At 36.0% G+C, this 12,767-nt stretch overlaps 1 protein-coding gene across 1 annotated transcript in view; it reads right to left on the reverse strand.

The window, feature by feature from the left end:
* TOPAZ1 (testis and ovary specific TOPAZ 1) overlaps window positions 1-12,767 on the reverse strand; it is an 89,852-nt gene that overhangs the window by 43,269 nt on the left and 33,816 nt on the right. Inside the window, exons 9-11 of the mRNA XM_055294766.2 lie at window positions 6,046-6,109; window positions 602-753; window positions 304-396 (exon numbers count right to left, since the gene is read on the reverse strand). Of these exons, the coding sequence (XP_055150741.2) occupies window positions 304-396; window positions 602-753; window positions 6,046-6,109 (309 nt within the window). The remainder of the gene's footprint in view (window positions 1-303; window positions 397-601; window positions 754-6,045; window positions 6,110-12,767) is intronic.

The following is a 12,767-nucleotide window of genomic DNA, read 5'->3' on the forward strand; positions in this document are numbered from 1 at the left end:
AATGATCTCAATTCTTTTAGAGAAAGAAAATTTTATTGAATCATCCTTATGGAGTAGAGACGAAGACAATTCATACATCAAAAAGCAATAATCTGAGTGTCTAAAACTATTTAAGAGGAAGGCTTATCAGCCACTTGGTCTTTTTTTATAAACCCTATTTCAAGAGAAAAAGAATACTTCTGGAAATAGAATTCTTTGGCATCCAGAATGTGAATAAAAGGCAGCTCAAGGGTACCCCCTATGGAAACAATTATTTTCTTGGTTACTCGCCATCAGAGAATAAAAGAGAAAATAAAACCATACCTTGCAAAAGATATCAATTAAAGCAGGTACAGCATTCCTTAATTTCATAGTTGCCACATGCTCAAATATGTTTAGTAATATTTTCAGAGAAGGCTAGATAAAACAAAAAAATTACACTCATTTTCAGATCTTCTTTTAGTACACCTTAAATTTCTCAAATTCATTTATGTTGAAAAACACAAGTGGTTTCTAGGAAGTTTCAACAAATACAGAAATTCAACTGCTAAGTTCAAACAATGAATATGACAGAGAAATTAACATAAAATATTAAAATAACATATATTTTCAGGCTACTTACCAGTATTTTAACCATTATGCTGAGGTTCACTATCTGAAATACTTCTTTCAACAAACAATGTTTGAGTAAAGAATTTAGAAGGTCATTTAGCACTTGTAAATCAAAGTATACACCTGGGGGAAACTTTCTGTAGTACTCCATAAATATGTTTACTGAAAATGAAAATATATATACTAAAGTCATTTGCTGCTTCAGATATCCGTATTTCTTAAAGTTGATAATTTTTCTATATATATAAAGATAAAATAATATGAATTCAATGTAAATTCTTGAAAGGTACAGTTCTAGTATTAGAAATAGTGGATAAAAATTAAAGCAAAAGTCAAAATGGAAATAATATTTGAAGTCAACCAAGCATGTTCAGCATGGAGTAACTCATGTGCTACCTGCAAAGACTAGGTCCAAATTGCCATTCCCATACATCATAGTGTCAATACGAACTCCTAGAGAGTCAAGCTCCCAGGCAGTCTTGAGGCAGTAGCCTTGGTACATATGTGAGGTTGTATAGTTTGGTGATGGATGCAGACTGTTTTGACACGTACCCATTCTTGTTGCTTTAAACCCACCAACATGTTGACATTATTTTTAACTTCTCCCTGCCTTGTCATGGATGGGGATATTTTTTATTTCAGTTTGTGATTGTGGAACATTCTACTAAAAATTACAACAATGCTGATTAGTTTTCTTTGAGGAAGTACTTCCTTCATGCCCATCCAAATCCTTAATTTTCTATGTAACATGATGTTTCCAATTTTTCCCCATTAATTTTACTAAAATTATTTACATTGGGATTCTTTCATTGATCATTTTTTTCTTCATTCCAAAATTTCCCAGGTTAAAATCTATATACCTTAACTACCTTAGTAAAAATACTTTTGGTTTTATTTTGTGTTATTTCTATTAGAAATATTTATTACTAGCTGGATTACCTGGTATTGTTTAGGAAAGCCAGTAGCTACTGACAAAGTTCAGTGGCACAAGTGAAAAATTAATGTTAAAGTTTTAATAATTTTTAAAACTTTAATAATATGGTATAACAATATTCAAATTTCTTGTAAAGCTTTTTTATATACTACAATTATTTTCCCTGGACACATACAGATAAATTCTTGCTGCTATACTTTTGGCAGTATTTATATAGTCACCTATATAATAAGCTGATCAACTGATAAAACAGTAAACTCAGTATTATTATAGCTTATTAATAAAACTGAAATTGCAGACATTCAAAAAGGTGCAGTTAGTCTATGTTAGCCAGTGTGTAAATAGTCCACTAATTGACATGCAACCTTCCTCCTTTTTGTCATTATTTATTTTTTTGAGACAGGGTATCGCTCTGTCACCCAGGCTGGAGTGCAGTGGCATGAACTCAGGTCACTGCAACCTCTGCCTTCCAGGTTCAAGTAACTCTCCTGCCTCAGTCTCCCGAGTAGCTGGGATTACAAGCATGCACCACCAAATCTGGTTAGTTTTTTTTGCATTTTTAGTAGAGACGGCATTTCACCATGTGGGCCAGGCTGGTCTTGAACTTCTGACCTCAGGTGATCTGCCCACCCTGGCCTCCCAAAGTGCTAGAATTATAGGAATGAGCCACCGCACCTGGCCTCATTAAGATATTTTTAAACTGTTAATATATTTTCTGCGTTGAAAATAATGATCCTCTCGGCCGGGTGTGGTGGCTCACACCTGTAATTCCAGCACTTTGGGAGGCTGAGGTGGGCGGATCACCTGAGGTCAAGAGTTCGAGACCAGCCTGGCCAACATGGTGAAACCTTGTCTCTGCTAAAAATACAAAAATTAGCGGGGCATGGTGGCACAGGCCTATAGTCACAGCTACCCAGGGAGACTGAGGCAAGAGAATTGCTTGAACCCAGGAGGTGGAGGTTGCAGTGAGCCAAGATCGTGCCACTGCACTCCAGCCTGGGCGACAGGCAGAGACTCCGTCTCAAAAAATCAAAACAAATAATGACACCTTCTTGTTAAACTGTTGGGTGGAAACTGTCTGAACATTTTAATACATTTTGACACAAACTGCTGTATCGTCTTTATTTTATTTATTTATTTTTGAGACATGGTCTTGCTCTGTCACCCAGGGCTGGAGTGCAGTGTTGTGATCTCGGCTCACTGCAACCTCTGCCTCCTGGGCTCAAGCGATCTTCCCACCTCAGCCTCCCAAGTAACTGGGACTATAGGTGTGCTCCACCATGCCTGGCTAATTTTTAAAATTTATTTTTATAGAGATGGGGTTTCGCCATTTTGCCCAGGCTGGTCTAAACTCCTGGGCTCAAGCAATCCACCCACCTCAGGCTCCCAGAGTGCTGAGATTACAGGTGTGAGCCACTGCACTCGGCCTACATTGCTTTTTAAAAAGGTTTGTCAATTCATAATGCTACTTTACCAATTACTCACCACAATCAGGTACTTTTACTCCTTTCTTTGGTTAGGAATGCATAATTCTAGTGAATCATTAACCACTGGATTTTCCTCTTGAAATGTTTCTAATTTTCACAAGAAGAAACAATATTCATGTCTTTCTAAATAGCTGATTGGACTAATTATTCTTATATATTGGAATATTTTTGTATATTACCAGTGGTAAATCTAAAATATTGAAGATAATAGCTTTTTAGTTCAAATTTATGTGATCAAATTTGTATCTTCTATACTCCCTTTGATTACTTTAAACCACAGAAATCGTCATCTTTCTAAAAATCTGATTTAAAAGAAAAGACTTTTTCTACTGAATTGCTAACTGCTATACTTCATTGATTCATTCTGGTATATGCTAAATAGCAGTTGTTTTAAAATGTTTTTGGCCATAAAACTTCTGGAAAGGGAAATTTTATGTGGAAATTCAAATATAAAACAGATAAAACAGGACCTATAGTTTTACTCTTAGGTATATACCCGAAAGAACTGAAAGCAAGGACTCAAGGTAGATACTTGTATGTCAAAGTTCACAGCAACATTACTCTAACACCCAAAAGGAGAAAACAACCCAAGCGTCCATCAACAGATGAATATATAAACACAACAGGATATTATTCAGCCTTCAAAAGAAAGGAAATTCTGATACATGTTACAATATGGATAAACCTTGAGGACATTATGCTAAGTGAAATAATTCAGACACAAAAGGACAAATATTGTATAATTTTACTTATATGAAATACTTACAATAGACAAATTCATAGAGCCAGAAAGTAGATTAGAGGTTATCAAGGGCTGAGAATGAGGGTAATGAGAAGTTATTGTTTAATGTGTACGGCATTTCTGTTTGGAATGAGAAATTTCTGGGAATGAATAATGGTGATGGTTACACAACACTGAATGTACTTAATATGCCAGTGAATTGTACACTTAAAAATGTTAAAAATGGTATATTTTATCACATATGTACTCCCAAAATGTCCGAGACAGACGGTGGAAATGTTCTAGATTAAAGGACGCTAAAGAGTCACGACAACTAAATGCACACCTGATCCTGGACTGGATCCTAAACTAGAGGGAAAAATGCTATAAAAGGCCATAATTGGGTCAAGTGACAAAATTTGAATATAAATAATAAATTAGACAAAACTACTGTAACTCATGTTAAATTTACTAATGTGGATAAATGTACCATGGTTATATAAAAGGATAGCCTGTTTTTCGGAAATATGCATTAAAGTATTTGGCGGTAAAGGGCCATGATGCGTGCAACTTAACTTCAAGAGGTTCAGGGAAAAACGTGTATATGTATGGCCATGCACATATGTGCACATGTGTGTATACACAGACATATATGGAAGGAAGGAGAGAGGGAACAAATGAAAATGATAAAGGATATGACTATTGTTTGTATTTTTCTATTTTCACAGATTTTTGTAAATTTAAAATTTCTAAATAAAAACTTAAAATTTAAAAACTTCTCAAAAGAATTGTATGTGGAAATTCAAATATAAAATAGATAAACAAGAAACTATGGTTAAACAGGGGGTGGGGGGGTCCACTGACTCAGCTCCCTCCCCTTGTGCACCAAAATGGTTCCTGAGGCCTCTCTGTAGAGCCTGAGTAGCTAAATCCATAACTTATTTACACCAGTGGTATTCAGAGCCTCTTTAATTTGCTATCTAGTTATCTTATCATTCTTAAAGTGATTCCTCTTGTCTCAAATCCTATGGTCTTTCTAAACACTAAACCCCTCATATGTATCAGGTCTATTCTGAGCTATCTATTATTTCCCACTGATCTAAGTTCTTATTTCTACACCAAAAAATTTCCACAGGTTCTTGACAACTTTCTACATTTATTCTTTGCTACAGGCACTTATTTTTGTTCTGTATTCATTGTTTTAAAGCAAAATTCAGATGTATTTTTCCTGTGACCATATTGGATCTTTATACAGTCAGACTTACATTTTTGGGAGTTTTGCATCTTTTTCATGACATCCTCTTTTCTTCCACATCTCATGTTATGGAATTATTTCTGGAATTTAAAAGTTCATCCATATCTAACCTATATAGCTTCTCCTCCTTGGCTATCAAAATCCCTCAGGTCACAAGTATATTCCCATATAGGTATCTATTACTTCACCTTAACTATTACTTCTTTGTTATAGTTATATTAAATTCAGACTAGTAATTCGTTAGGTGTTTCCTCTAATCCTTGGGGAGATGGTATCACCAGCAAAACAAAACAATAAACCTGTCAGAGACTTTTTTTTTTTAGCAGAATGAGATCTCAAGCAGAAATATATGAAGTGAAAGTGCTCTATTACCACATCTACTATGTGGCTTTGGTGGTTGTGTCAGGGTGACAAATATAAATAAATTAAGCATGGTGTCTGTCCTCTTGCAGCTCACTATTAGTATGGGGAGAAGGTGGCAAAGAATGGGATGGGGTGGTGGAATCAGATAAGGGCCTAATAGAGGAGGTAATCCTATTTCCTATGACCTAGCCTTGAAGGCCGAATAGCCTTTCCTTTGCCGTGAGGAAATGGTATGGAACTAGAGGCATCCCTGACAGAGAGAAGTGGTAATAGTAGCCTTGAAGTTTGAACACAGCCTGGAACGTATAGGGAACTGCACAGAACTCACTGGATGGTACACTGGCTACAAGCGGTAAATGTAAAAAGAGAAGAAGGATGAAGAAGTAGGAAAGAGTCAGCTTCTGAAAAATCCCTTTAGATAAAGACTAATTAACAATACCACTTTCTCCATCTTACACTTATAAATAAAATTTGTAAGTCATGAAAATATTAATGTGTAAGGGAATGACAGTGTTAGGTAGATTATCTTTTTTTATTAACCAAAATATCTCATTTATTTTCAGTCCTTTCTTAGGCCAACAGAGCTACTCCTGGGTAAGGCATTCAGTTTTCAAACTTACAAATTATTGAATTTACTTTTAAACTATTTTCAAACAACACATTAATAGCTTCATACTAATTATTTGTTTCATACCTGCACGCTGTAGCAAACACAGTTCATTGATATTTACATATTTCTTAAACACATCTGTGCAAACCTGCAAATTCATGAAAAATGTAAAATTACCTTTTTTAAATATTCTGTAAGAACTATACACATTTCAATCCTATCTTTTTGCTTATATTGAAATTTTTAAATGATCTCAAAGGATTGGAATAAAAAAGCTGATGTTTGGTTAACTCACAGATTTGAAGTACATATTGAATTCATTACAAAAATCTTACGTTATTTTTTAAATAACCATTTCCTGGTGCAAGGATAAACACATTGACCAATGTATTAGAACACTGAGCCCAGAAACAGACCCACTCATATACAGTCAGCTGATTTATAACATGGTATCACTGTAGTGTAGTGGGGAAAAGATGGTCTTTTTGATAAATGGTAACATGTCACCTGAAGATCCACATGGGAAAAAATTGTACCTTGATTCTCTTCTTACATCATAAACAAAAATCAATTCTAGCTGATTTAATTCTGCAAAAGGTAAAACAAACTTTTAATGGAAAAACATAGAACATCTTCATGATCTTGGCAAAGATCTTCAACAGGATGCAAAAAGTTAATACTACAAAAGAAAATGAAAAATTAGACTATAAAAATGAAGAAATTCTATTTCTTAAAAGATACTTTTAAGAGGGTGAAAAGGGGTTTCTGACTACCATAGCACTGCAGTGGGTAATAAATGCCTGAAGACCTGGCCTTGGACCAGCCATTTCAGTGGAGAACTGATGGAATGGTGAGCCAAATGGATGAATGCAGTTCAGTGGGATTTTGCTAGAAAGTAGAAGAAAATGCATTTGCTTAGTTTGTCTGTCTTATACAGAGAAAGAATCTCATCAGGATTAAAACCTACTAGTGGAGTTAGAGAGGCTCCCTAATACAGGGAAAGCGTAAATGAGAGACCCCCAGTGGTCCACACTCCGGCTGCAGACTCCTATAATCCTAGCCATGACAGAGTCCCTTGGCCCTTGTGGGTCCTGAGACTAACGTAGGGGGTTGCCTGGAAAAGCAATGCTCCAGAGAGGAAGAGCTCATGCTCAGTCTCCTAAGTAGCTGCTAAAAAAAGCTGCTAATTAACAACACCCTGGTGCCATTTTGGGAGCCCAGCCCCCACAGATTGTAACCCTGCCCTGGAGCCCAATGGAAAATCCCTGGAGCCCCACTGACATTCCTGGCCTGCAGCTGCTGCTGCCAGGGCTAAGGTAGGAGCCAATAGCAGTGACTCAGCACCCCCACCAGAAAGATAGCTATACATTTTCACATGCCAGAAGGACAAATTCTACTGGTTGCAACCATCACTGCTGTGGGCTGCTAAAATAACTTTTGAAAAAGAAGAACAGGCTGGGTACAGTAGCTCACGCCTGTAATCTCAGCACCTGCCAAGGCGGGTAGATTACTTGAGTCTAGGAGTTCGAGACCGGCCTGGGCAACATGGTGAAACCTCAACTCTACTAAAAATAGAAAAATTAGCTGGGCATGGTGACGTGCCTGTAGTCCCAGCTACTTGGGAGGCTGAGGTGGGAGGATCACCTGAGCCCAGGAGGCAGAAGTTGCAGTGAGCTGAGATCACACCACTGCACTCCAGCCTGGGCAACAGAGAAAGACCCTGTCTCAAAAAAAGAAAAGAAAAGAAAAGAAAAGAAAAGAAAAGAAAAGAAAAGAAAAGAAAGACAAGGAAAGGAAAGACAAGGAAAGGAAAGGAAAGGAAAGGAAAGGAAAGGAAAAAAAAAAGCATCTAGTCACTTATAAAGAAATCTCCATCAGACTAACAGTGGATTTCTCAGCAGAAACCTTACAGACCAGGAGAGAATAGGATGATATATCTAAAGTGTGCTAAAAGAAAATATGGATATTAATTGATATTATACTCAGCAAAGTTAGCCTTCATAAATAAAGAGAAATAAAGTCTTTCTCAGACAAGCAAAAGCTGAGGGAGTTCATCACCACTACACCAGCCCTACAAGAAATGCTTAAGGGAATCCTACACCTAGAAGTGAAAAGAATGATATCTACCATGATGCAAATATAAACACTACTGATAAAGCAGAGCATACAAACAAGAAAAAGAATCAAATGTTAGCACTACAGATAAGCAATAAGAGAGAAAGAAAGGAACAAAGGATATACAAAACCAGTTATCAATTAATAAGATGACAGGAATAAGCCCTCACACATCAATAATAACCTTGAATGTAAAGGAGTTAAACTTTCCACTTAAAAGATACAGATTGGCTAAATGGATTAAACAAACATGATCCAATGATATGCTACTTACCAGAAACTCATCTCACCTGTAAAGACACATATAGATTGAAAGTAAAGGGATGGAAAAAGGTATTCCACGCAAACAAAAGCCAAAAGCAAGCAGGAGCAGCTATACTTATCAGATAAAACAGACTTTAAGTAAAAAAATAACAAAAAAGATAAAGTCATTATTTAAAGACAAATGGATCAATTCAGCAACAGGATATAACAAAGCACATGCATCTATCAATGCAGCACCCAGACACATAAAGCATATATTATTAGATCTAAAGGGAGGGACAGATTCCAATACAATAATAGTTGGAGATTTAAACACCCTACTCTCAGCATTAGACAGAACATCTAGACAGAAAATTAACAAAGAAACATTAGATTTAAACTGCACATTAAATCAAAGGACCTAACAGACATTTACAGAACATTTCATCCAACAGCTACAGAACACACATTCTTCTCATCAGCACATGGAACATTTTTTAGACCATATGTTAGAATACAAAACGAATCAACAATTAAAAAAATCAAAATCATATCAAGTATCTTCTCAGATACAATAAACTAGAACTAGAAATGAATAACATGAGGAACTCTGGAAACTATGCAAATACATGTAAACTAAACAACCTGCTCCTGAATGACCATCGGTTCAAGAAAGGAATTAAGAAGAAAATGCAAACATTTCTTGAAGCAAATGAGAAAACAAAATACCAAAATATATGAGATATAGCAACAACTATTCTAAAAGGGAAGTTTATAGCATTAAATGCCTATGTTAAAAAAGTAGAAAGATTTCAAATAATCACTCTAACAATGCATCTCAAGAAACTAGAAAAGCAAGAACAAACCAAACCCAAAACTAGTAGAAGAAATAAGATCAGAGCAGGGCTGAACAAAATAGAGACAAAAAAAAGGAGGATCAACACAATGAAAAGTTGGTTTCTCAAAATGATAAACAAAATTGATAAACTGCTAGCTAAACTAACCAAGAAAAAGAAAAGACCCAAATAAACAAAATCTGAAATGAAAAAGCAGACTTTACAATGGATACTATGGAAATATAAAAAGATCATCAGAGACGATTATGAACAACTAACTATACATGAAAAAGTAGAAAATCTAGAGGAAATGGATAAATTCCTGGACACATACAACCTACTGAGGTTGAATTAGGAAGAAACAGAAAACTTGAACAGACCAAAAACAAGTAATGAGATTGCATCAGGACCAGATGGCTTCACTGCTGAATTCCAAACTTTTGAAGAACTAATACCAATTTTCCTCAAACCATTCCAAAAAATGGAAGAGAAAGGAATTGTCCCTAACTCATTCTGTGATGCCGGCATTACCCTGATAACAAAACCAGACAAGGCTACAACAACAACAGTAAAAACTATAGGTCAATACCCCTGATAAACTCAGACTCAAAAATTCTCAACAAAATATTAGCAAATCGAATCTAGCAGCACATAAAAAAAATACATCATGATCAAGTGGGATTTATTCTAGGAATGTAAGTTTGGCACAACACACACAAATAAATAAACGTGATATATCACATTAACAGAATGAAGGACAAAAACCATATGATCATCTCAATAAATGCAGATAAAGCATTTAATAAAATTCAATATCCATTCATGATAAAAATCTCAATAAACTAGGCACAGGAGGAATATACCTCAATATAGTAAAGGCCATTGTATTATTAGGTCATTCTTGCATTGCTATAAATAAATATCTGAGACTGGGTAATTTATAAAGAAAAGATGTTTAATTGGCCCATAGTTCTGTAGGCTTTACGGAAAGCATGGTGCTGGCATCTGCTCAGCTTCTAGGGAGGCCTGAGGAAGTTTACAATCATGACAGAAGGTGAAGGTGGAGCAGGCATATCACATGGTGAAAGCAGGAACAAGAGAGCAAGAGAGAGTGGAGCAGAAGGTGCCACACACTTTTACATGACCAGATCTCATGAGAACTCACTCACTATAGTGAAGAAAGCACCACGCCATGAAGGATCCACCCCCATCACCCACACACCTCCCACCAGGCCCCACCTTTAGGATTGCAGATTACAATTCAATGTGAGATATGGGCAGGGACAAATATCCAAACTCTATCAGCCATATAAGGCAAACCTGCAGCTAACATCATACTGAAAGACCAAGACAAGGATGCCTACTTTCACCACTCCTATTCAACATAGTACCAGAAGTCCTGGCCAGAGCAAGCAGGCAAGAGAAAGAAATAAAAGGCATCCAAGTTGGAGAAGTCAAATTGTCACTCTTTGCTAATTATATGATTTTATATTTAAAAATAACCAAAGAATATACCAGAAAACTCTTAGATCTGATGAATAAATCAGTAAAGTTGCAGGATACAAAATCAAAATACAAAGATTAATAGTGTTTCTATAAACCAATAATGAACTAGCTGACAGAGAAATCAAGAAGGTATTCCCATTTATAAAAGTTACAAAAAAATACTTAGGAATAAATTTACCCACGGAGGTAAAAGATCTCTACAAGGAAAACCAAAAGGCACTGATGAAAGAGACTGAAGAGGGCACAAACAAATGGAAAGACATCCCAAGCTTATAAATTAGAAGGATTAATGTCATTAAAATGACCATACTGGGCCAGGTGTGGTGGCTCATGCCTGTAATCTGAGCACTTTGGGAGGCTGAGGCTGGCAGATCACGAAGTCAGGAGAGCGAGACCATCCTGGCCAACATGGTGAAATCCCGTCTCTGCTAAAAATACAAAAAAATTAGCTGGGCGTGGTGGCATGTGGCTGCAGTCCCAGCTACTCAGGAGGCTGAGGCAGGAGAATCACTTGAACCCAGGAGGCGGAGGGTGCAGTGAGCCGAGATCTCACCACTGTACTCCAGCCTGGCGACAGAGCGAGACTCCGTCTAAAAAACAAAAAACAAAAAACTGTCCAAAGCAATCTACAGATTCAATGTAATCTCTATTAAAATACCAATGTCATTTTTCACAGACATAGAAAAACAACCCTAAAATTCACATGGAACCAAAAGAGAGCCAGAATAGGCAAAGCAATTCTGAAAAAAAAAAAAAAAAAAAAAAAAAAAAAAAAAAAAAAAGAACAAAGCTGGAGGCATTAAACTACCTCACTTCAAAATACATTATAAGGATATAGTAAACAAAAAAGCATGGTATTGATATAAAAACAGACATATAGACCAGTGGACTAGAACAGAGAATCCAGAAGTAAATTTATCTATTTATAGCCAAATGATTTTTGATAAAGGCGCCAAGAACATACATTAAGGAAAGGACCCTCTTCAATAAGCGGTGCTGGGAAAATTAAGATACCCATATCCAGAAGAATGAAACTGGACCCCTATCTCTCACCATACACAAAATCAACTCAAGATGGATTAAAACTTAACACCTAAAACCATAGGAGAAAACATAGGGGAGATACTATAGGACATTGGTCTAGGCAAAGATTTTATGGCAAAAACTGCAAAAGCAAAGGCAACAAAACAAAAAATAAGACGAATGGGACTATATTAAACCAGAAAGCTTCTGCACAGTAAACACAGTGAAGAGAACCTGTTGAATGAAAGAAAATATTTGCACACTATTCATGTGACAAAGGACTAATATCCAGAATATACAAGGAACTCAAACAATTCAACAGCAAAAAAAGCAAATAATCTCATTAAAAAGTGGGCAAAGGACATGAACAGACATTTCTCAAGAGAAGACATACAAATAGCTAACAGGTATATGAAAGAATATTCAACATTACTACGTATCAGGGAAATGCAAATCTAAACCACAGTAAGAAATCATCTTACCCTAGTTAGAGTGCCTATTACTAAGAAGACAGAAAATAACAAATGTTGGTGAGGATGCAGAGAAAAAAGAACTTTTATACACTGTTGGTGGGAATGTAAATTAGTGCAGCCTCTGTGGAAAACAGTATGGAGATTTCTCAAAAAACTAAAAGTAAAACTACCATATGATTTAGCAATCCCACTACTGGGTATTTATCCAAAGGAAAAAAAATAGTAAATTAAAGGGATACCTGTACTCACATGTTTATTCCAGCACTATTCACAATAGCAAAGATACGGAATCAACTCAAGAGTCCATCAATAGATCAATGAATAAAGAAAATGTGGTATATATATATATACAATGGAATATTATTTGGTCATAAAAAAGAATGAAATCATGTAGTCTGCAGCAATATGGATGAACTAGAGGTCAGTATGTTAAATGGTAACAAGCAGGCACAAAGACACATATACCATATTCTCACTCTTATGTGGGAGCTAAAAAAGTTGATTTCATTGAGGTAGATAGTAGAATGATAGATACAGAGGCTGGGAAGAATGTGTAGGTAGGAGAGGGAAAAAGAGTGGTTGGTCAAATAGTATAAACATACAGTTAGAA

Source organism: Symphalangus syndactylus, chromosome 1, assembly GCF_028878055.3.
Source record: "Symphalangus syndactylus isolate Jambi chromosome 1, NHGRI_mSymSyn1-v2.1_pri, whole genome shotgun sequence".
Lineage (NCBI taxonomy): Eukaryota > Metazoa > Chordata > Mammalia > Primates > Hylobatidae > Symphalangus > Symphalangus syndactylus.